The sequence below is a fragment of the Pipistrellus hanaki genome, assembly GCF_964339955.1.
Source record: "Pipistrellus hanaki genome assembly, chromosome: X".
Lineage (NCBI taxonomy): Eukaryota > Metazoa > Chordata > Mammalia > Chiroptera > Vespertilionidae > Pipistrellus > Pipistrellus hanaki.
This window is the reverse complement of record NC_140524.1, coordinates 95,215,820-95,242,183: the sequence shown is the minus strand read 5'-3', so window position 1 is coordinate 95,242,183 and position 26,364 is coordinate 95,215,820. Positions and strand designations below refer to the sequence as shown.

Below are 26,364 nucleotides of genomic sequence, written 5' to 3'. Positions count from 1 at the left end.
ACACGCAATGACCAAGGGGCAGACGTTCCAACATGTAACTATGATGGACACTGACCACCAGGGGGTAGACACTCAATGCAGGAGCTGCTGAGCTGCCATCACTTAGCAGCTGCAGTTCTCTAGTGACACGCCTGGAACCAGAGAGGAGGGAGCCCGATTTCAGGGTGTATCTCCCGAGAACCACCCCCTCGCCATCTGGGGCCCCTCAAAAGATGCCTAGAGACCCCACTGGTGCATGAATCCATGCACTGGGCTTCTAGTTATCCAATATTAGCAAAGAATTGCCTATCTGAGTACAGACATACTTTGTTTTATTGTACTTCACAGATGTTGGTTTTTTTTGTTTGTTTGTTTGTTTGTTTGTTTGTTTGTTTTACAAATTGAAAGCAAGACCCTCCACCAGCAAAAAAAACATTACAATTCACTTTATGGTGATACTGGCTTTATTGTGGTAGTCTGGAACCAAGTCCACAATATTTCTGAGGTATGCATTTACTGTCTCCCAAGATGACACATGTATTTTTTATTCCATGACTGAAAAAAGTAAAATCCAATTTCTGACTAACCCCAGGAGAAAACCAGGAAACACATACCCCCCAGCACCACCACCAAGGTAAAAAATTAGTGCCTACAATGGTCACCAGAGAGATCATGATCTCCTCCTAACAAATTATGGCCCTTCCTATAGATGAGGTTCAAATTTTGTATTCCTGGTTTATTAAGTCACTAGAGGCCCAGTGTATGAGATTCATGCACTGGGAAGGGAGGGGGTCCCACAGCCCATCTTGTGCCCTCTTGCAGTCCAGGACCCCTCGGGGGATGTCCGCCTGCTGGCTTAGGCCCTATCCCCAACCCATAGTTTATGCCAGGCAGAAAAAAATGTCTGATGGAAACAAATCAACCAATATATTGTTGGTGGAAGGAAAATTTAGCAATATCTATGAAATTATAAGGATCCAGACTCTTAACCCAACAACTCCACTGCTAAGCATTTATTTTACATGTAAGACTTATGTAAAATAGGGTACTCTTTGCAAGAGAAAAAGAAAAGCTTAAAACAACCCAAAAAAATTGCACCAATTAAACAGAATAAGGTACAGACATAGAAAGATATATTAACTTTTAAAAAAAAAAAAAAAAAAAAAAAAAAAGCTAGCCAAAACCGGTTTGGCTCAGTGGTAGAGCGTCAGTCTGTAGACTGAAAGGTCCCAGGTTTGATTCCGGTCAAGGGCATGTACATAGGTTGCGGGCACATCCCTGATAGGGCGTGTGCAAGAGGCAGCTGGTCAATGTTTCTCTCTCATCGACGTTTCTAGCTCTCTATCCCTCTCTCCTCCTCTCTGTAAAAAATCAATAAAATATTTTTTTAAAAAAAAAGCTAGATAGCTCTACCCAGTTTTGCTCAGTGAATAGAGTATCTGCCTGCAGACCAAAGTGTCCCAGGTTTAATACGTACCTTGGTTGCAGGCTCCTTCCCTACTCAGGACCTGGTTGGGACTCGTGCAGGAGGCAACCAATCAATGTGTTTCTCTCATATTGATGTTTCTCTCTCTTTCACTCTCCTTAACAATAAATGGAAAAAAATATCCTCAAGTGAGGATTAACAAAAAACAAAAACAAAATACTAGTTAAATTGGACTTTGCATATTGTTTTCTAGTTTGTGGATTTTTAAATTTTTGTATATTTTAATGTTTATATATGCATAGAAAATTTCTAAAGAATAAAGAAAAACAAGGGGAGAATAAACTGGGGAACTTTATTTAAGGTCTTCTGTACCATTTCAATGTTTTAACCACATGTTTATCATTTTAAACACGTATAAAAAAATCCATGAGCAATGAGAACTCAAAAGAAGATAGCCCTAAATTTCTCTCATCAGTGAACATAATTTTAAAGGAAGATTCAATGATCTTTCCCAGGCTGTAATTTCTACTCAGAAAATAGCCCAATACACTTAACAGTGGTTTTCATGAACAAGGCATAAAATCTAAATGGTTTCTTATTAGTCATCATTTAATCAGAAAACCAAAGAATTTTCCACATCCCATTCTGCAAGCCTAGTGCATAATCAATCTTTATGGATGAATTTTCATAATTTTAAGGGACAAAGGTATCTACAGTAATAACAGAGAAACATGCAAATTAAGTATCACTCCACTATACCCACAAGCCTCTCCCACCAGCCAATCAGGAGACAGTATGAAAGTTAAACCAACCAAGATGGCGGTCGGCCACATAGTGAGCAGGAGGCTTGGGTTTCTCTGGCAATGGAGGAAGCCAAGCTTTCTGCCTGCTCTGGCCAGCCCTGGCCTAGACTTAAGGCTACAAAGTTTCAATTATAGAAGATAAATGAATCCCAGATCCCAGGGCCTCTGCTTGGGTTGCTGGGGGGCGTGACCAGCCTGCAAACCACCACAGGCCCCTCACCCAGGCCACCCCACATCCCAAGGGAACCCCACCCTGATCCAGGACACCCTTAAGGGAAAACCAGCCAGCCCCCACCCCTGTACCAGGCCTCTATCCTATCTAATGAAAGAATAATATGCAAATTGGTCATCAGTCCAGCACACAAGATGGCTTCCCTTATGTGGTCAAAGATCCTGCCCCCATGTGAACAGAAGATGGCCACCACAATATGGCCAGCAGGGGAGGGCAGTTGGGAGGGACCATGCCTGCAAGGGAGGGCAGTTGTGGGTGATAAGGCTAGCAGGGGAGGGAAGTTGGGGGCAACCGGGCCTGCAGGGAAGGGCAGTTGGGGAGGGGGGGGACCAGGCCTGCAGGGGAGGGCAGTTAGGGGTGGCCAGGCCTATGGGGGGGGCTGTTAGGGGTAATCAGGTTGGCAGGGCAGCAGTTAGGTATCTATCAGGCTGTCAGGGAAATGGTTAGGGGGTGATCAGACTGGCAGACAGAAGTGGTTAGGGGCAATCAGGAAGTCAGGCAAGCAAGCATATTGGGAGCCAGCAATCCTGGATTGTGCGAGGGATGTCCAACTGCTGTTTAGGCCTGATCCTGGGCATTCAGACATCCCTCAAGGGGTCTCAGATTTGAGAGGGTGCAGACTGGGCTGAGGGACACACACACCCCCATGCACAAATTTTGTGCACTGAGCCTCTAGTGCAGTGTTTGGCAAACTCATTAGTCAATAGAGCCAAATATCAACAGTACAACAATTGAATTTTCTTTTGAGACCCAAATTTTTTAAACTTAAACTTCTTCTAACGCCACTTCTTCAAAATAGACTCGCCCAGGCTGTGGTACTTTGTGGAAAAGTCACACTCAAGGGGCCAAAGAGCCAAATGTGGCTTGCAAGCCGCAGTTTGCTGACCACTGCTCTAGTGTATTATAATCAAAGTACAATCTAGCACATTATCAATTAGATATCTTACTCAACTGATGCTAAAATTTCTCTAAAGAAAAAAGCTTTGAAGGGCTTAAAGTACACACAAATATCCTCATCAGATGGTTGCATGTAATAGCAAACACAAAGTTAGAAACGTATTTGCACAACAGGAGCCGAGTGAATAAATTACTCTCTAGCTGTACAATGAAATACTATGCAGTCATTAAAAACTTTAGCTCTGTATCACAGATATGCAAAGATATTTGTGGAATGTTTAAGCTAAAAAAACCTGATTATAACAGTATTGTGGCATGGCCCTGTTTGGAAAATGATACACCAATTCATACATGTGTGCTGGCAAAGTTTAGAAAAAGATACATTGGCTACCTTGGGGAAGTAGGATTATAGGAGATTTCATATATTTCAGCTGATCTCTAGTCCAAATTTCCTATAAAAATATGTTGTGTGATTTTTAACTTTACATAAAAAGCTCGTCACTCTGTACACCAAAAGGTTTTGGATTCAATTCCCAGTCATGGCACATGTGGAAGGCAACCCATTCATGTTTCTCTCTCCTCCCCTCCCCTCCCTTCCCCTCCCCATTCCTTCCCTTCTCTCCCCTATCCTTCTTCTCCTCCTTCCCCTTCCCTCTTCCTCTCTCTCTCTCCCTCCCTCTCTCTCTCTCTCTCTCTCCTCTCTCTCTCTCTCTCTCTCTCAAAATAAGTAAAAACATATCCTCAGGTGAGGATTTAAAAAAGGACATTTAAAAAAAATTCTAGAAAGTGAACAAAGCTCACCCTCTTATCCTTCCTTGGGAGGCCCAATGCTCTTTCATGGAAGTAAATTCAACATGAAATGTGTTGCTTGTTCTCTTTCCCACCCCTTTTGTGGACCTTTTGATAGTTTTTTCTGATGCTTTAGAAACTACAGAAAGGGGGAAATGGCAACATTTTCAAGGTGGTCTTTTTTGCTCTTTCAAATGCCCCTTTTTCTATTTAGGCCAGTGGTTCCTAACCAGGGACAATTGTGTCCCAGAGGACATTTGAAACTGTCTGGGGACATTTTTTGCCATCATAACTGAGGATGGAGGTATGTGGGTAGAGCCAAGGATGCTGCTACACATCCTAAGGTGCACAGTAGACATGGCCCAAAATGTCAAGAGTGCCATGGTTGCCCTAACCGATTTGGCTCAGTGGATAGAGCATCAGCCTGTGAACTCAAAGGTCCCAGGTTCGATTCTGGTCAAGGGCGTGTACCTTAGTTGCGGGCACATCCCCAGTAGGGGGTGTGCAGGAGGCAGCTGGTCAATGTTTCTCTCTCATCAGCGTTTCTAACTCTCTATCCCTCTCCCTTCCTCTCTGTAAAAAATCAATAAAAAATATTTTTTTTTAAAGAAGAGTGCCATGGTTGAGAAACTCTGTGTTCAGGTAATGAGTCTTCCTAATCTCCATACACACACTCAAATAGCCACGTGAGACATCCGGTTGAGAGGCACTTATGGTTTAGTGGAAAATGCACTGATGATGGAGGCAGACTATCTGAGCCGAGTCTTGCTCATTAGCTTTTCTGGCTGTAAAGCCTCAGGGAGGTGACTACATCATCCCACTGATCTCCCATCCTCCTTTGTAAAATGGTGAACAGAAGTTTTGACACAATAATGTAGGAGGAAGAGTCTTGGAAACTATAAAGCACCACGCATATATGAATGGTCTTATTGCTCTAGGCTACCATGAAAATACATGTAGGGCTGTGATGGCTCTTTGCCCAGCACACTCAGCTGCCCTGAGTCACACATCACCACAGTGATTTTTACTAAATGCTGAGACTGAAAAATATATAGAGTGCTGTTTTTATACTACATGTCCCTTGTTCTAAAGTCGTAAGACAGCAGAACTCAGCAGTCAAATAACAAGATCTGGATTCAGACTCCTAGGAAAGAATGTCAACGCTACCTCTCACTAGCAGGTGACGGTGCAGAGTGAAGTGACTTCTCTGTCCCTAGGTGTCCTCATCTGTCTATCCAAACCAGAACATGTCAAGGTGCAGTAATTTATCACTTGAACCTGGGCATTTCAGGGTGAAAGGGGGTGCTATCGATGTCAATGCCAGGACAACAGGCATACACCAGAGCCGTCCCCTGGCAAACAGGGACCTGGCATTTTTCTTTGTCCTTCCATTCATTCAGCACGATGCCAGGCACCAAGAAAGGAAGGGTAAGTCAGATGAACACACTCGTTCTCAGAGGGTACCTCCTCTTATTACACAGTGTGTCCGTCACAGTCATAGGACTTTTCTTATACATATACCATCACATCACATACAGAATTAAACCCACAGAGAGCATTACAGTACAAGAACCCCAGGGAACACACACCAAATGTGCAAAAGTTCAGTCTCCTTCACACACACATGCAAAATGAATCTAATCAATAAAGAAAAAAAGGATTGTTATTATTACAAAATCCCTGATTCAGGGTGGCCATTGCAGTTTGACTAAGCTATCAATACGACTCACAAAAGGCATTAATTATAAAACTTTTTTAGAGCACGTAATGTTTAAAAGCACCTTAAAACATTCACTCCCTTTTGTTTCTGTGTATATTCTATTACAACGAATTGTTGTACAGTGTCTACCTACACAGTCTTACAGAACCCATACGTTATGAAAGCAAAGTCCCTCTAGCTTGCTTTTGTATTCAGATGTGTTTATGTCTTTTGCCAGGAAATAAGCCCTTTAATTCAGTATGGGAAAACAATTTTCTCTCAAAGTCAATACTCACCGTGAAAGGTGAATGTTCCTTATTTACACAAAAGTTCATTGACTTCCAGAAGCTTAGAATTCTAATCACAAGTTCCCTTTCCTCCTTCCCGCCCACCCCCCATTTCAGGAAAATTGCTCTCAATTATTAGCACCATAAATTCTCGCATCTGAATGCTTCCATGCCCTACTGCAGGGCCTTGCCCTTTCCTGCTCCTCGTGGGTCACATTTACCAGGCACCTTCTCAGTGAGCCTCCTTTTGCACCATTTCTGATGGCCCTTAGGGAAGCCTTATTCCGTTCCTTCAAAAGTTGTTAGATCCAAAATACTAGTCAGGCCCTGGCCAATGCTGCTGAGTGGTTAAAGCATCAGCCCACTCACCAAAGGGTCGTGGGTTTGATTCCTGGGTTGCAGGTTCTATCCCCAGCCCCAGTCGGGACATAAATGGGAGGCAACCAGTCAATGTGTCTCTCACATCGATGCTTCTCTCTCTCTTTCTCCTCACCTTCCTCCCGTCCTCCCTTCCACTCTCTAGAAATCAATGGAAAAATAAAATACCAGTCAGGCCTCATCACTGGAAACGCAAGATACAGACCTCTACAAAGAGAGAGTCTATCAAGTAAGCCATATGTACATAATTCAGAACAAATCGAGGGCATATCAGTTTCTGCTGTATTCCATGCCTGTCTTGATTCAAAGACGCTTAAATCAATGGCGTGTGTTTTAATCTAGTGCTGGTTACACAGATATGCTCAGTTTGCAAAAATTCCATAAGTTATACTCTTATGTGCATTTATATACGTATGTTACACTTCTATAAACATTTCAGAAAGTAGCTTACATCATGTAAACCTCTATATAAAGAAGTAAGCATATTTTAGAACAGCTACACTAGTGTTTTTCAAACTGTTTTCAAACTATGGGTTGCCACCACAAAATAACTTTAGAAGGTCTTCACCAGCATTTTTATTATTGTGGTAAGAATGCTTCACTTGAGATGTACCCTCTTAACAAGCTTTTAGGAGCACAGTACGGCATTGTTAACTATAGGCACAATGTCTTAAAGCAGATCTCTAGAATGTATTCATCTTACATAACTGAAACTTTATACCCATTGAATAGCAACTCGCAATTTCCCCCACCCCCAGCCCCTAGCAACCAAGATATGGTAACATCCTAAATGTCCATTGACGGAAAAACGAATTAAGAAACTGTGACATTATTCAGCCTTAAAAAAGAAAGCACTCCTGCTATATGCTGACCAGCATTTTTTAAATGGGATGGAGAATATCAGAGTACATCACACACAGTGATGGCAAGTATTGTTTCAGGAAACTTACTGCAGTTACACATATGTGTAATAAGTTGCCAGTTCGGGTTTTTGTTTTTTGGTTTTTCGTTTTGTTTTGTTTTTAATGTAGGACATGTTCAAAATAGCCCTGAGAAACACGGAGTACACCAACAAATAATACATGGATTAGGAAGCCAGAGAGACCTGGGTTCTGATCCAATCTGGTTACCACTTCCTTGACCTCTGCGAGCATCCATTTCATCATCTCTAAAATGGGGTCATATTATTTACTCCCCAGAGCTGGTGTCAATGAGCTGGCAAACAGGATGTTTAAAGGAAATATACAGAGAGGGGCAGTGCCAAGGCTGAGCCCCCATCACGTGACCCCTTCGGGCCTCCAGAGAGCAAACCGCTAACATTTGAGAGCAGCGGGGCAGGGGAAAGCTATTGCCCAGCACACAGGGTGATAAATCATCTGGCTCTGGACTCTGACCAGAGGGAAAACCACTTTCCAAGATAAGAGGGTTTTCCCATTATTCTTGGCAGGAGGTGGGGAAAGGCAGGAGGGGAAGAGGCCTCGGCAAAGAAATGAGCATTTGTTTTAAGCAAATCACTTTGAAGACAGGTGGTTTTCATTTTGAGAAAATGATACTTAAAACAGCTAGAGGGTTACTCTACATGCCAGCTAAGGGCTTGCCAGGAGAGGCACACAGGGCCCTGGGGTAAGGAGTGCTCCCATAAGTGGCAGAGCAATGGCGAAGGCAGATGGGGCAGGAAGGGAATGGCACAGAAAAGATGGAAGTGTCTTTATCAGCTTGCAGTCACCAACTATTTAAAAGTCATGCACTGTATTCATCATCTGCTGCCTCTATTCATTCTACTAATATTTGTTGAGTGTCAACTATGCGCCTAGAACTGAGGATACAGTGGAATAAGACAGACAAGGCCTCTGTCCATACTGAGGCTGAAAGTCTAGTGGGAGAGACAAGTGCCAAGTAAATCAATGAGGGAACAAGGAATTTACAGACTGTGATGTAAGTGCTCTGCAAGCAACAGATATGGTGATGTGACAGGAAGGGAGAAAGGAAACTTAAGATGGAGGAAGTCCCTTTAGATAAGATGGCCCAGGAGGGCTACTCCCAGTAACACCTGAAAGCAGAGCAAGCCAGCCAAGCAAGAGCCAAAGAAAGGGTTTAAGAGCCCAGGGACAGGAGCTGGGGCAGCCGGGACACTGGTGCGGTGAAAGGTGGTGGCCAAGCGAGAAGTGATCTTGATGAGGCTGGAGAGGTAGGCAAATCCCTGATCATATAAGGCCCAGGCGGATATGGGAAAGAAAGTGGACTTCAACAGAGAGCTACTAAAGTTGGTACGTTATAATACATGATTCTGAGGGTGGTTCCCATAAAAGGTACTCTTAAATCATCACACACAAAACGAAGTACACAGATGATACGATGTCTCCAAAATCAGTGATAAAAATTAGCCCTGTGCTAGAGCTCATGGATATAGGTATTGAGGAGTCTTGCTGACTAGAGGCAAACAACCTTAGCCTAAATATGAGATGAAATACAAGGAATACAATGGGGGTAAAAAGGTGGGAGTACGTGTGACTGACAAGGGAACACTATTATTAGCAATTAAACTCATGGTTACCAAATATAAAGCACATAATAAAGCTAATGGAAAGTGCCCTAAATAAATACACATAATGATGGAAAGGCCATTGGGAAATTGATCAATGGTTGCCTAAATCCATGAACGGGTTAACCGAAACTGCGGATGAAAAGTTACCATGACAGTGTCGTACAACTCCTTCTGAATCAGAAATCAGAGAGCACCTGAGCAGCATTCTTCCAGGTTTAAGCGTTTTCTTTTTCTTCTCCCTTGCCCCAGCTGAGCATAAATATTCATAACTTGGAAACCCACAACGGAAATGGCTCTTCTGGATTATCACTCTACCTATAGGACTCATAAAATGGCCTCATGACTTGAGTCCCCAGTCCCCACGATCTTTAACACAAATGTATCATTGAGACATAGCATAACCCACTCACACCTTCTCCCTGGGACCTCCTTGTTTTAGGGGTTCCATGACAAAAAGGGGAACCTGGGACTATGGACTTGAGCAAGGCCAACTGGCCAACCTCAAGATCAAACCTATGACGCCAACCAAGAGAACTTGGCCGCCACAAAGGCTGCCCTAAAACAGGCCGAGGTCAACAACATGGGTGCCATGTCACAGAGCCCAGCACATCGTTTGCATCGATGATATGCTATCCCATGGAGGAAGGAGAATGTGGAAGGCAGGTCAAAACACATCGCTCAGCTAGAGTTTACCAAGTGCCGGGCACTTTCACATCAAGTGCTTCAGAAAATTCAGCGATCGCACGAAGTGCAATGCTTGTGATTTTTCACATGCGATTGTAAGACTAGGAGAGATTTCTGTTAGTGGCCCAAGGCTATAGTTAGCTAAGTGAGAATCTAGCAAGAGGACCCCGAATCTTTCTGACCCACATTTCATCTCAGTCTTACCTCCTCCCTCTCTATCTTTCCCAGTTGGCCAGCTCCCTCAGCAATGTTACCTGCTCCCAACCCTTGATTGGGACACTTCACTGATTAAAGGGCCACCTGCAGTGTGGGAGGTGGGGAGGGGACTGGAGCTGTGTCCAGTATCCCCTGGAAAAAAACTCATCAATAGTGGTAAGGAGAAGGAAAGAGCCATCACACCAGATGACAGGGCTATTAAAAATCTTTATAGATGCCAATTCTAAAGGGACTGGGCCAAGAGTCACTTCTGTCACAGAGGAGGGCTCGGGAAAAGAAATTCCCTTCCACCCAAACAAGAAAACTGAGAGCCGGCCGGGACTGGTTTGGCTCAATGGATAGATCGTCGGCTTGGGGACTGAAGGGTCCCGGGTTCAATTCCGGTCAGGGGCATGTACCTTGGTTGCGGGCAGATCCCCAGTGGGGGGTGTGCAGGAGGCAGCTGATCAATGACTCTCTCTCATCGATGTTTCTGACTCTCTATCTCTCTCCCTTCCTCTCTGTACAAAATCAATAAAATATATTTAAAAAAAAAAAAAAAAAAAAAACTGAGAGCCGAATCCAAGTGGAAAATGGTGTTGCTCACCATCTGGGAAGGACTGAGCCGGGACCGAATTCCCCATCACCTCTCCCTCCTGGCCCACGAAGTAGTCAGGCAACAGGCTACAAAAGATGCAGACATAATAACAATCCGAACAGATGTACGGCCTACTTACAATCTCAGACGCATCTGCGGCACTCGGGGTTTTGGCTGCGGGAGGATCCATTCTGTGGGGTATGAAATGGTGATCTGGGGCTGACAGTGTCTGAACTCTGGGCAGGAGTACGGTCCGTGCTCGCTGAGAACTCCAAGTCCCTCTGATTCACTTGGCAGCTGAATTATTCTAAGCATCCTGTCCCGTACCCAGCCCGCCTTGCCCCTCCCACTACACATTCTCACTGGGTGGGTTTTTTTTTTTTTTTCCGCACTTATTCCTGTCACAATTCAAGTGAAACTCATTTTTCAAAAGTAATCCACTCTCTCACACTTGAGAGTGTGAAACCTTTATGACCTAGGTGGAGAAAGAGGAAGAAGAGCCACCGAATTAGGAAGTTGTAGCTAACATCAGAGAGAAGGGAGTTGGAGAACGCAAGTCTGCAGTAACAGCAAAATGGAGATTATTCGAGACAGCTGAAACACTCCACCCAGCCTCCAGGAGGGGACATGCACGGGAAACAAAGGGCATATGGTGTTTGCTTTCTTCAACATCCGTTCTCACCATTACGAGCTGCACCAGCAAATGCTCATTACTGACATGAGGACAAACCTCGCTCCAAAACAGACTTGAAAATAGAGCTCACAATCAAATAAATTACTTTGCAAAGCACAGGCATACCTTGACGTTTTTACTACGTATAAAACAAAATTTAATAAAGTCCAAATAACTGGCAGACTGTCTATTTGGCTTCATGAAGCATGAATTATACTTGAAAGCAAAGTTGATTTCTGTTAATTTCAAGTTTATATAGTTCCTCAAATACCGATATATATATTCAGGACAGGATTTCTCCCCCTCCCCCCTTCCCCCAAGGAGTGATTCCAAGGGGCTAACCTAATAACCAGATAAGAATGATTTTATATTATTTACTACTAGTCACATATGTAAACATTTTTTTCTTTAAAAATATTTTTTATTGATTTCAGAGAGAGGAAGGGAGAAGGAGAGAGACAGAGACATCGATGATGAGAATCATCTATCAGCTGCTTCCTGCACATCTCCCACTGGGGATCAAGCCCACAGCCCAGGCATATGCCGGGCCCAGGGGAATCGAACCCCGACCTCCTGGTTCATAGGTCAACACTCAACCACTAAGCCACACCAGCCGGGCTATTTAAACATTTCTATCTTCAAGCAAATAGGTTTTTCTACTCTGAATTAAATCACTCATCTTCCACATATGTTAATGTTAACATCATACACACTAATGTCCACACTAATAAAACTCCCAAAGATCAACTTCCACGCGCGCTATCTGACCAAATTACAACAAATTCCTGAATTGGGGAGCTCTGAACTGGGGAGTGTTTCACAGAGACGTAAAGCCAGGGTCAGCTTCAAAAACACTCACGTACTATTTGATTACAAGCCTACTCAGCAGAACCCACTATTGGCCACAGCGGCCACCCATCCACCATAAGGTCCACTCTCACCTCCAGAGAGGCAGCCTAATTCATTCTAAGCCAATCATTGGTTCCGGATGGGCAACAGGAAGTAAACTCACCCAATCAGGCAGACTGCAGGAAAGGACTTCTCCCAAGAACCAGCTGTGAACAAGGAGTCAATGGATGCCAGTGGATGCCGTCCTACAACCGCCTGACAACCAGCGAGACACCAGCCCTTGGGTGAAGCTACTGCCAGAAGGACACCGTGGAGGAGAAATGGCCGGAACACCGGTCTCTGAGTCACTCTGAGCAGCTGATCACACTGCCCTCAGGGCCCACCCTATCTGTAGCCTCCCAATTGTGTATAACAAACATCCGGGTTTAAACCAGTCCCATGGCTGACAGGAATGAGCTGAGGGATAGCTGCAGGGCCATGAGCAAGAGTTTGTAATGTGGCGAAGATACTCTTTCAAGTAAATAATACATTCAGAAAAATAGTCCCCGTCATGTTAAAGAAAAAGGAGAAATTACAAAGATGAGTGGTTACCAAGGGCTGGGCATGGAAATGGGAAGTGACTGCAAATGAGCACAAAGTTCCTTTTGGGGTGATGGACATTTCTGAAAATTAGATTGTGGTGATGGTTACATACTCTGTAAATAAACTGAAAACGATTGAATTCCAACGGGTGAATTTTATGGTATGCAAACTAGATTTCAAGAAAGCTGATTTTTTAAAAGCTATAAGGGAGCAGATGATCATTCAGAAAAAGTTACTGATTTAAGGCCCTTGTCCTCCATCCCCATCTGATAGAATCACGCCTATGCCTCAGATCCTTCCTTCAATGCTTCCAGATTACCTCTAGAGTCCAAGTTCGTTACAGAGGCACACAAGATCCCTGCTAACCCCCAGCCTCACTGTCCCCACTTGTCATTTAACTCACTGGCAAAGCTTACTTTCAGATACCCATCAAACCATTTCCACTCCAGGCCTCTGCTCACACTACACCCCTGTCCTGGCTCACTGGCTCCATCCTCTTCACCTGATCTACTCTTTCCTATCCTGTGGCAGGTTCTTAGCACTATGGGCCCCCTTAGCACTGTGCACGCACCAAGATGGGTTGGAATTCTGTCTCTCTCAAGGCCAGGCTATCCCCCAGGGCCTGAAGCAACATTCCAGACCTGATAGGACTGGCCCCCTCTTTCCCTTTTTCTGGAAGGACTCAGCTTCTTCTGTAGGTCACTTTTGTCATTGAGGTTGGGAGTGGGAGAGTCAGGGGCAGGTCCTAAAATTCCTGGCTCTCACCCACACCCACTTTCCTAGAGCAACTTCAGGCTCAGCAAGGGATACAGGTGCCCACAACGTGTAAACAGAACCCTCAACCCGGATCTTCTGCTTCTCTCCTCAGTTCTCCCTGATGCAGAAGGTAATGGCGACAATTCACAACATCTCTCTCACCTATAAGCTTCAAAAAAGAGAGGCAACATCCAATCTTTTTTTCTTCTGATTACGGGCTTTCCCTTATTTTTTTTTTTAACCCTTAGATGAGATAAGGAGCTGGGGTATGAAAAGGCAACAAGAATGGGAAATACTTGGCTTTGAAAAAAAACTAATCATTAAAAACAGGACACGAGCCCTAACTGGTTTGGCTCAGTGGATAGAGCATCGGCCTGCCGGGTTCTATTCCAGTCAAGGACGTGTATCTTGGTTGCAGGCACATCCCCAGTGGGGGGTGTGCAGGAGGCAGCTGATGCATGTTTCTCTCCCATCAATGTTTCTAACTCTCTATTCCTCTCCCCTTCTCTCTGAAAAAAATCAATAAAACCTATATATTTTTTAAAATGAAAAAATAAATAAAAACAGGACACAAGTGGGGGTGGGGGCAATGGAGAGATAAGGACACATATGTAATACCTTAATCAATTTTTTAATTAAAAAGGGGGGGGGACAGGAAAGCTGAGAAGACTCTCTCCATCTGGTGTCTTATCTTCCCGCATGACCTCAGGGGAAAAGATTTACAGTCCGATTTAAGGAATGTTTAAAAAGCTAGTTACTGAAGAGTGTTGGTTATTTGAAAGAAAGAAAGAAAGAAAGAAAGAAAGAAAGAAAGAAAGAAAGAAAGAAAGAAAGAAAGAAAGAAAGAAAGAAAGAAAGAAAGAAAGAAAGAAATAGAGGAAGGAAGAAAGAAAGAGAAGAAGGAAGGAAGAAAGAAAGAAAGAAAGAAAGAAAGAGAGGAAGGAAGGAAGGAAGGAAGGAAGGAAGGAAGGAAGGAAGGAAGGGAGGGAGGGAGGGAGGGAGGGAGGGAGGGAGGGAGGGAGGAAGGAAGGAAGGAAGGAAGGAAGGAAGGAAGGAAGGAAGGAAGGAAGGAAGGAAGGAAGGAAGGAAGGAGGGAAAAGAAAAGACAAGGTCATACTGGGAAAGGAGCGCCATAGAACCCGCTCTTCATTCCAGCAGCGGCAGCAGCAAGCCCTATCTTCCCAGCTTGCCCTGGCTCTCCCAGCACCACCAAAAACGAAACCCCAAAGCCAGGAGCACAGGCAAGAGCTAAAATAACACTTTCAATGTGCACCAGTGTAATTTCAACTCCTACCTCATAATCATGACTACTATTCTCCATATTTGGGCCCCAGCTTCCCTGGAAAAACGCTGGGAGCCCTCACAGACATTATCTAATGCTAAGCAGGTCAGCAACCTAGCCATTAAATCCTCTTTTTCCCCACGCTCTCTGATTGAAGCCGGTCTGGATACAAGCCTAAAGGACTGGCCAGTGCCCTGCCAAGAAGGGTGGCTAAGGTTTCTCCTATCATTTGGGTCAAACAGGAAGCTCCTAGGGTGTCAGAAAGTTTGCCTCCAAACATCTCAATCCTACAGTGAAGTTTTCAAAGTTGTCATTTCCCCACCTTTTGTGGGTTCCAGTTCCATCGCTGGTCAGGGCGAGTGCAGGAGGCAGCTGATGGATATTTCTTTCTCTCTCTCTCTCTCTCTCTCTCTCTCTCTCTCTCTCTCTCTCTCTCTCTCTCTCTCTTCATTCCCCCTTCTCACACTCTCCCTCTGCCTCCCCCTCCCCATGTAACCCTTCCCTATCCCTCTCCCTTCATCCCTCCCCCTTCCTCTCTCTCTTCCACTCTATCTGAAAAGCAATGGAAAAAAAATATCCTCTGGTGAGGATTAACAATATATATATATATATATATATATATATATATATATATATATATATATATATATATATATATATATAATGTGCCTGGCCACAGCCCCAGTAACTCTAATTCAATCCTTAATTCAATCCTTTGGGGGATCTTCCTCCTTCAAACTCTCACAGGTGATTCAGGCAATCAACACAGCCCTAAGACAGAGAGCTGGGTCAGAAAGGGTCAGCTACACTCCTGCTACTAAGAGTAGCATTATCTGGAAGCTTCTTGCAACTGCAGAATCCCGGCCTCCCCACACCAACCCGCCCCCAGTCCAGAGCCCTTCATCAGAATCTTCATTTGAACATAATCCCCCAGAGCATGTGGCACATTAAGCTCCGTCAACATCTGGCTTCAGAATCTCCAAGGTTGTGTTTTGTTTATTTCCCCTTCGCCAGTGGGAGAAGGAGTAGTGGGAGGTCACCATCAGAATCCACATTCCAAGCTTTTTTCGGGATCTTTCTGATAAACCATGAGGCCAAATCCTCCTCTCGCCCCCTCTCTCCCCACCCTCCCAGAAACAGTGAGTAATCAGATTCAATGTAAAGGGAGGCAGACTAGACAGCCTGCATTTGCAATTAAAGCAATATATTTTTCCATTTGTGCTGGCAGCACGGACACTTGCATTACTGCACATGTTTCAAGCTACTCCTACACCATCAAAGCAGCAGAACCTACAGCATCTTTTAGTAGAAAGGAGTGTTATGGCCGAAACCGGTTTGGCTCAGTGGATAGAGCATCAACCTGGGGACTGAAGGGTCCCAGGTTCGATTCCAGTCAAGGGCATGTACCTTGGTTGCGGGCACATCCCCAGTAGGTGGTGTGCAGGAGGCAGCTGATTGATGTTTCTAACTATCTCTCTCGCTTCCTCTCTGTAAAAAATCAATAAAATATATTTTTTTAAAGAAGAAAGAAAGAAAAGAGTGTTACGTGCAACCCAAGCATGCCAGGATTAATAATTCTTGGAATGTATGAGAACTACTAATTGCATCCATTCCAAAAAAAATCAACAGACTTCAAGAACTTTTTAAAAATTCATATGCTTATTTCCCTTCTTAGAGAAACGTCAGAAGGCATTCACAGGAAGTCTTGGTTCCAATTGAAAGTGGCTGCATGTGAAAAGAAAGTCAGTAGTAGCCGAACTAACACCCAGCTCAGCCAAGATTCCCAGCAGGTTCTCAGAAGCTGACAGATTGGGGTATTCCCTCACGCTAATTACAGTTTGTTTCGCTGGCTGGCTGTTGTTTTAACCTAGCCAGGACCACCCAGATAACCCCATAGCACAGTAAGGACTGGGAAACTACCCCACCCCCAGGCCCCAAACAAGCTCTGGTACTGACTAACTGCTCCCCTAGGCAAGTTATTTAACGCCTCTGGTCCACAGGAAGTGCTGTAGAAAAGTTTGCTGGTTTTCTCACCCGCCGTGTAGTACCAGGAATGGTACAGATAATAGAACAATGCACACACTATGCTCAATTATTACTACTGGTGAAGGAATACTCCACCCAGATTGCATTTCCTTCAGTGAATGTTTCACCAGCCACCTTTGCTGTGTTGAGAGAGGTGCTGGGGAAAGTTTCTTATTATACTTTCCTGTAACGCCAAAAGAAAACACACACACACACACACACACACACACACACACACACACACAGAAACCATTGGATATAATCCTCCTCTTTGTCCAATGTAAAGTTCAAATTCTCTCTCACCAATCCTGTACTTCATATAGTTTATTTATGCTATGGGTTATTTATTCTCAAAGAGTAGTATAGAGCCCTGACTGGTTTGGCTCCATGGATAGAGTGTCAGCCTATGGACTGAAGGGTCCCAGGTTCGATTCCAGTCAAGGGCATGTGCCTTGGTTGCGGGCACATCCCCAATAGGGAGTGTGCAAGAGGCAGCTGAATCGATGTTTCTTTCTCATCGATGTTTCTAACTCTCTATCCCTTTCCTTTCCTCTCTGTAAAAAATCAATAAAATATATATTTTTTAAAAAGAGTAGTATACAATAGAAAAATATGAGAAGCATTTAAACAAGTAAAAAATATAGTCTGCAAAATAGTAGACTGGTACCAGTTATATAGCAGTTATTGAAATCACAAATGCTGATTTCCAGAATGTTCCTGATAGACAAGTATCAGACATGCCCTTGACTGGGTTTCACAGTATTTATACTCTGTAGTAACATATGCAGTAGTAAGACAGCAGAGGGAATTTGGAAATTGAAAGTATTTAAACTACCCATTTTCACCCATTTTTAAGCACTTTTGACAAATGAACAAATGATATATTGTTCAACATGTATTTATGAAATCCATTTCCCCAGGCAGTTTCACTAGTCAATGCTTTAACATAAACTGAGATACCATGAGAATGAAACAACCGTGTTCATTTATCAGAGGCTATGCTTTCTAAGAATACCCATCCTTCCAGTTAGTTCTGACGATGCAAGCATGCGAAGTTAGGCTACCAGGTTCAAATAACAAGGCTACCCCTTAATAGATGGGCAATCTCCATCACATCAGGTAATGTCTCTGAGCATCGGTTTTCCCATCTGAAATAAGAATAATCACTACCTGGGACATGAATGGGCAATGAGGATTAGCTGAGTTCATGTGTGTTCTCTATAATTATGAAGAGGAGTAAGTCATACAGTTTCACTCGATAAATAATGAGGCCTTTATTCACAACAAATTCATATTCCTTTACACTGTGCCAGGTCCTGAAGTGGTTACAAAATGTCTAATAGACTCTCCTTGCCCCCCCCCCCCGAAAAAAAAATGGGGAAGAGAGGAGTAAGTCTTCTATGTTTAAAGAAAGAGAAGAATGTGAGCAAGAGAAAACCCACCCACTACTTCCTCCCTACGTTAGCCTTGATAAGGGTTGCTCTCATCAGCAATATTCCCATAGCACTGCTCCCTTCCAAAGCACGAATATTATACCGAATGGGACCCAAATTTGTTCATGCCTCAGGGCCCTTGAACTTGCCATTCTCTGCTTAGATGGCTCTTAGTAATGGCAGGAGTCTCATCATCTTTCAGATGCAAGCTACAATGTCACTTCCCCCAAGAGGCTTCTCTGAGGCTCCAGCTGAAACGGCCCACACACTCCAGTATTTCTTTGTTGCATGTTTCACTATCATTATCTTGTCTGCACTTATACCTCTCTCCCCTCTGTTAGAATGTACACCCTCTAAGACCACAGACCTTGTAAGGCCCATTCCTAAAATGGCACCAGACACATAGAAGGCACTCAGTGGACAGAGCTGGGTAATATAGGCATACCTCAGAGATATGGTGGTGACCATATCTTCCAGACCACCACAATAAAAAGCGAGTCATAATCTTTTTGCTGATGGAGGGTCTTGCCTTCAATTTGTAAAAAAAAAAAAAGAAAAGAAAAAAAGAAAGAAATGTAACATCTGTGAAGCACAATAAAGCAAAGCACAAAACGAGGTATGCCCGTATATGTGTACGTAGTTTGAGAGTTCCAACATCTGGGTCATATCTGTCTGGTTCTGATGATTGCATTTTCTCTCCTAAAAGAGAATAATGTATTTGGAAATGTGTTTGTTTATAAATTAAATTATATCACAACATTACATGTCAATTCATTGTCCTTTAAACTGATATCCAATCATTATTATTAACATTCATGGAAATTGGAAGTTACTAGTAATCATGCTCTCATTCAGCAAGTGTTGGATCCCAGGCTGCATGTATTGTGCGACACCTAGGAACCTAACATCTCAAACCTTCAAACTGCCACTCCTCTCACCCACATTTCTAATCTAATGCAATCAGATATACAGCAGCACTTTGGAAGATCCATCTCATGGGGGGGAGGGGCGGAAAGTTCCTTTTTTACTCAAATAACTCACTATCTTAGATAACAGCAGATAAATGATGCTATGGGGGAAAAAGGAACCATGAATGATTCCAAAATTTTAGATTCATCTTAAGGATTATATATTAAATTCAATCAAACCAGCTGAATATGTAACACTACCTTTCCCCGTACTTAAGACCATTCTAGCCACTCTCGGGGGAAAGGGGTACATGTGAATAACCTGCCAAGCCCTGCCATCAGGACAGACATAGCAACAGAGTATGGGGCTGAGGAGAGCCTGAGCGGCCACACAGCCTGGGAATGGCAAAAGCACAGCGCAGGCCAAGAATTGCTCTACAGTCAGTTCATTAGCAGAAACGGCCACTTGTAATTATTTTTAAGCTTTAATATTCCCGTGTATATTCCAATTAAAAGGAAGAAAAGGATGCAGTGTTGAGTAAAGTAGATGGAATTCATTTGGCTTTCATTGTAATGAATACAGACAGGCCTAAGTTTGTCTATAATGAGACGAAAACGGGATGGCTCTATTCCTGATGATTCGATAGCTTTAATTACTGTGTGGCTCCGTGAGCTGCATCCTAGGTAGAACTGCAATCAGGGTGACCGGTTAGATAGCTAAATAACACACTTCTCGCTGCGTGCGAACCGCTGCTTGTCAATTGTGCTATGATGTTACAAGGCGTGTTTACAAATCAGCTACACCCCTGCATTGCACCAGGCGTGAAATTACATTTCATATCCAGCTCCAGGGCAGGGGACTGTGTTCAGTCTAAAGTTGGCGGCACCCTTGACTTGATTGTCACCTTAAAACATCCGTTAATAGAACCCTGGCAAGTTCGAGTTTTAAGATAAAAGGGTTCGTTAAATTGAATAAAAAATATCAGAGGCTAAGAAAGAAGTAAGGTATATGAATGTGTATCCATCACTGACAGGAGAGGCTTGCACTTTAATTACATGGATTATATGTACCAAAGAGATAGTCTGTCATGTGACAGTTTAAATCAAATAACAGTATTCCCTGAAAAAATATCATAAGCAATGAAGCAATTTCTCAACATTTAAAACCACACAAACCCAGCATGCTCCATATTCCAGTGTGTTTTTCAAAGATCCTATCATGAGCCACCAAAACCTAATGTCACAATTACTCATTAAACATGGAAAAGCTGAAACTACTTTCTTACAGCAGCTGTACATCTTGTTGTTGTTGTTGTTGTTGTTGTTATTGTTGTTAATCCTCACCCAAGGGTACTTTTTGATTGATTTTGTTTTTTAGAGAAAGAGGGAGGGAGGGGACAGAGGGAAGGAGGGAGGGAGGGAGAGAAACATCGATGTGAGACACATCGATTGGTTACCTCCCACAGGCATACCAAACAAGTCCAGGGATCACAACCCAGGTACATGCCCTTGACTGGGAATTGAACCCGAGACCCTTCGGTTGTACTAGCTGACACTCTAACCACTTAGTATACCAGCCAGGGCGGCAGATGTACTTTTTATAGTCAGGTTGGCAATGATTCCAGTTTCAAGATTTAGAAACAAAAAAGTTGTGCACATTCTCATGATTTTGCAGCTGAGAAAAACAGTGAGACTGAATTGTGAATATAAGCCAAGTTGTTAAGCAGAATAATAGCAATAAACCAGATTCCTTCTCTATTTGTGCCCATGAAGGCCTCAATATTACAGTGTGACTACAAGTTTAGCAGTCATAACTTAAAAATTTTGATTTTATATAGTTTCTTATTTTTATTGATTTCAGAGAGAAAGGGAGATGGAAAGATGGAAGCATCAATGATGAGAGAATCATCAATCAGCTGCCTCCTGCACACCCTCCACTGAGGATCGAGACCAAAACCCAGGCATGTACCCTGACTGGGAATCGAACCACGACCTCTTGGTTCATACAGTATTCTGAACCCCTTAGCCACACTGGCTGGCCATATAGTTTTAATGTAGTGTTTGCCCATATCTGTCAACGTAAGCAAACCCCATATGACCGAAGACTTCAGCAGGTAGCATCACATTTCAGACAATGACATACTGTATGATGTACACTTCATACAGCCTTGCTAAGAATATATTCCCATTTAACACTTAAACCGATGTCAATTATAGTTTCCTATAATCATGACTAAAATGTACATCTGTAGCAAATATGGTAAACACAATTTTAATTTACCTTTTCTTCCATGATGTGCAAACACAGGCCCTCTTGGTTTCACCCTGGCACCCGCTCTACTGATACAATCTCACATCTCGCCCTTAGCCTTGTTTCCTTGCCAGGAAAATTGCATCCCTGAGAGCTTCATGGTCACCAGTAAGTTTAGAAAACCAAGGTTTCACTGTAAGAGGAGACAGCAGCCAGGGTGTCCTCACACTGCCTGGGAACCCTGCACGGCCACAGAGCGCTGCCTTCCCTGCCCCCAGCCTCTCAGGAAAGCGCGGTCACAGGCTCCCCACTCTACGTCTCCATCTGGGACCACCTGCCTCAAGAAGGCTGGGCAGGATGTGGTTTGGCTTAGACAACCTCTCGGCTGACATGTGCAGGCAAGCCTACTTTGTTTTTCACACAGACTTCCAGGCACAGGATATTGTCTCTTGGTTTTCTTGAGAAAAACCTGGTGGTCCCAGAGGAAGTACGGCAACCAATGCAACACTCCTTCTTCCGTGACAAGCAGAACACTAAAATGGGCTGACTTCAAGCACCTCATTCCACAAATCACAGTTGTGAGTACACAGGACACAAGAGTTTATTCCTGTAGTGTTATTCATTCATAACTATTATTTTCCATATAGACAACTGTTACCCAACTTTAAAAAAAATATATTTTATTGATTTTTTGCAGAGAGGAAGAGAGAGAGATAGAGAGTCAGAACCATCGATGAGAGAGAATCATTGATCAGCTGCCTCCTACACACCCCCCACTGGGGATGTGCCCGCAACCAAGGTACATGCCCTTGACCGGAATCGAACTTGGGACCCTTCAGTCCGCAGACCGACGCTCTATCCACTGAGCCAAACAGGTTTTGGCTACCCTATTTTTGCCCCACCCTGTACATATATGTGTGTGGCTTTTGAGTTAACATGTATTGTTATCACACATTAAAGAGATAGTTTCACCTTCCCTTGCCCTGAGCTTCCCTCCAGACTTTCTTGTTTAATCTTCCTCAGTAGTAGAAAGATAATGAAATGTACCAGTGGTCCCAAGGGGTGAGGATATGTTAGTTTAAATCTCTTCGTGAGGCAAGAAACTAAAGTGAAACAAAATGTCTCCTGGGAGCCCTTGAGGTGTGATGACCACATGTCACCTCCTTCAGAACAGCGTTTGTGCCTTCAGGATGTGCCTCTGCTTGCTTTCTGGCTGAGGTCGCACTCCTTCCAGGCAAACCCCCAGTAGTCACTGACCTGGGGCAGTCGGAGGGGGTGACAGTGCCTGGCCATATATCCATTTCTGTCTCTTCTGTCCCAAGACTTCAGGCTGGCTGGGACTGGAGTAACAGCTTGAGGCTCTCCCTGTCTCACCCTCACTCTTTCATCTCCATGGGTGTCATCGCCCTTCACAAATAACCCTTCCACACGCCTACCTCCAATTCAGCACCCGCTGCCCACAGCACCCAACTGACAAACACTGTCTCTGTATTTTTCCTGTCTCTTGGAGTGGCTTAATACTTATATTAATGGCTGATGTTTGTTGGCTGAGTAAATGTATCAAATACTCCGAGTTGCCCTGTACACGTGCTCTCATTCATACTCTCAAGTACAGCAGCCAACAGATATACCATTGTGTTCCTATTCCCTGTTTTCAGAGGAGGAAATGAGTAGAAGCCCAGAGGAATTAAATAACTTCCCCAAGGTCTCAGAGCTCAAACACCCAGGCTCAAGCTTCTGGGATCGCTGAGTACCACTGTTCCAAGTCCAAGCCTGATTGAGTCCTGGAAGGTCCTACACCCCAGGAGCTTGGCATAGACATGCTGAATGTAACAGGCCTGATCAGGTTCACAGGACACAGGACAAAAAAAAAAAAGGTTGCAATTCCTATTAGTAGAAAGACAAGGGCACAATAGGTTTTCTACCAGCACACAGTGTGTATGTTGTGGGGAAGGGTAAAGATGGAATTTTCAAACCTATCCATGCTGCAGATGTTTGTACATTTATTTCTCCACCTTCACCATGGAAAAGCAATTTAATGGTAGCTGAAATGAAGATATTACTTTAAAAAGGTCATTATCGAGTGAAATTGAATGGATAGGATGAAAATATAAAAGTTATTTTGCAACTTAATCACAAACTTTTATTCCAAAAATTACCATTTTTATTTCAAACAACTACCATTTACTCCACTATACGTACACACACACACACACACACACACACACACACACTCTGAGTGGCCAGATTATTATGATCTCTGAACGCATAATAATCTGGCCACTCAATATGTGTATATACTCAGTATGTGTAGGGTGGGGTCCGGCCAGCCTGGCCAGTGGGAGGGGACATGGGCAGTTGGCTGGCCAGCCTGCTGGTCAAACTCGTGGTTGAGGGGACAGTTTGCATATTAGCCATTTATTATATAGGATATACACTGAGTGGCCAGATTATTATGCGTTCAGAGATCACAATAATCTGGCCACTCAGTGTATATATACTAAAGGCCTGTTGCATGAAGATTCATGCAATAGTCCTTCCATCACCTGGCTGCCGGCACTGGTTTTCCTCAGGCCCCCAGGACCCAGGCCATCGCTCTGGCCACCACCTTCCACCTTCACTCCAGCTGGAGTCTGCAGTCTTTACTTCACTGGGGCTGGAGTCTTCCCTTCACTCAGGCCGGAGCACCGCTCCTGTAGCTCCCCCCACCCTCCCCACTCTCCCCTCATAGCACATGTCCTGCCCCGCCCAGCTGCTCCACACCTGGAATGGCTGGGGGCAGGGCCTCCACCATCTTTGTCATCCTAATTTGCATATTCCCTCCTGATTGGCTGGTGGGCATCATGGAGGTATGATCAATTTAAATATTTCTCTTTTATTCGTGTAGATATATATAAAAGACTAAGTGACCATCTGACCGGCCAACCAGCCAGTAGCTATGATGTACACTGACCACCAGGGGGCAGATGCTCAACTCAGGAGTGAAAACCACAGGCATGGAAACATGGAACAAACTGATGAATCTCAGAGGGAAAAGGGGAGGGAGCAGGACAGGAAGAGATTAATCAAAGATCTTATATGCATACTAGAGGCCTGGTGCATGAATTTGGACACTGGTGGAGTCCCTGGGCCTGGCCTGCACCCTCTTGCAATCTGGGACCCCTCGGGGGATGTCACACTGCCAGTTTCAGCCCAATCCCTGCAGGAAGATGGCACACATTCCTTAAAGTTTCCTTGAATAAAGTATTTAAGCGATACATAAAATTTAATCTGTGCTATAACTTGGAATGTTCTGCTTCCTGTTTTTGGAAATGCTGACTTTTTTTAAGTCAAAATTTATCAACCTGAAGAATATGTACATTTGGTGGACATGTGCACTTAATGTTTAAAGTTCTAATTCTTGCGATGTGATTTAAAAGCTCCATTAATACTGATCAGATTTTTAAAAAAAACAAAAACAAAAAAAACACCAAAAACCCTCAGAGATATTTTGTAGTTAAATACATGAACATAGTAGAAATGAGTTATATTTTTTGGTTAATAATAGTAGTGATTTTCATTTAAATGCCCATACTTGGACTAATTCTGTAAAGGGAAAAAAATGCCCCTACTATGAGGTCCCCTGGCATCAGGTAAGAGATTTCTGTCTGAGTTGTTCACCAGTGTCTTCCCTAGTAATTTCTAGGACACAGCAAATACTCAATAAACATTTGATGAATGAATAAGTGAAACTCAGAGAGTTTAATATACTTTCCCAAGATGGGAGATCTCAGCTGTGACTCAAAACCAGTGCTCTAAGTCACCAGTTTGTGACAAAACCCAGATGCTATATCATTACATACTCAGCTATCTAGAGACCTGATAAAATTCAAACCTAATTACATAGCAAGAGACCAATTTTCCTCAGCTCATTTGGTGCTTTTACGAATCTTATATTCACTTGGAAGACATGAGGGATTTAAAAAACAACAACTTAGAAAAAGTAACATACACTTGGGGCTGCTTTAGTCACAAGAACCTGAAGAATGAAAGCACCTCAATCCCTAAGGGAAAACAAACAAATCAGATAAAAATAATTAAAATTTTTAAATAACCTTTAAAAAATCTCAGAAATACACCCAGCCAGAGTGGCTCAGTGGTGGAGCATCGACCTATAAACCAGGAGGTCACGGTTTGATTCCCAGTCAGGACACATGCAAGGATTGTGGGCTCAATCTCCAGTGTGGGGCATGTAGGAGGCAGCTGACCAATGATTCTCTCTCATCGTTGATGTTTCTCTCTCTCTCTTCCTCTCCCTTCATCTCTGAAATCAATAAAAATATTTTTTTAAATAAAAAGTCTTAGAAATAAAGATACAACAAAAGCGACTACTAACATTTTAGCATTTTCTCCTATATAGAAGATTTGGTAGTTTGTCTATCATGTTGCATGCACAAATATGTACTCTTCTTTTTTTCTCTCTCTTACAGCATATGTATTTTCTATATTACCGCATACATTCATTATAGCCCCAAATTTTAAGTTATGTAGTATCTTGCCAGCAGGCAATGAAGTCTAAGCTGGTAAAAAGAAAAACAAAGCATACAAACAGCAACTAAACACGCAAGCCTACAAAAACTGTTCAGCACACCATCTTCAATTCGACGGCTAGCTCCACCACTGAACCTGTCCTGGGTATATTTCCCAGGGGTCAGGAGGATTAGCTCCTTTGAAAACCCTCAAGTAATACTGCTTCTGGAAATGAAGACCGAAGGCCATGGTCTACTTAAGTAGCCACTGGCACCACGATCCAAAGAGTAAGGGCTAAGTTCCCAATGATATTAATAAGCCCAAGTGCAGAGAAATAAGCAACCAAGAGAGTCACTCATTGAACAACTATGGATAAGCACTGCTGTGCACCAGGCACCAAGCACACAATACTGCACTGACGCTTCAGAATCACAGTCAAATAAGAGAGTCATTCGTCATATAGCCCACAAAACACACTGTAAATCCCAAGAGTGACAAGTGCTACTGAGGAGAGAAATATGGCACTAGAAAGGCTTGAAGAAAATGGGTATTTGAGTGGGGAGGTCTAGGAAGGTTTCCCTGGG

The 26,364-nt window shown here is 43.4% G+C and overlaps 1 protein-coding gene across 5 annotated transcripts in view; it reads right to left on the bottom strand.

Annotated features, from left to right (window-relative positions):
• SH3KBP1 (SH3 domain containing kinase binding protein 1) overlaps window positions 1-26,364 on the bottom strand; it is a 342,961-nt gene that overhangs the window by 239,742 nt on the left and 76,855 nt on the right. The window contains exon 1 of one of the 5 annotated variants that reach the window (XM_084869579.1): window positions 10,652-10,834. The exons of the other annotated variants lie outside the window; for them this stretch is intronic. Coding sequence (XP_084725705.1) covers window positions 10,652-10,702 — 51 coding nt within the window. The 5' untranslated portion in view covers window positions 10,703-10,834. Of the gene's footprint in view, window positions 1-10,651; window positions 10,835-26,364 lie in introns of those variants that run through there. 5 annotated transcript variants of the gene reach the window in all.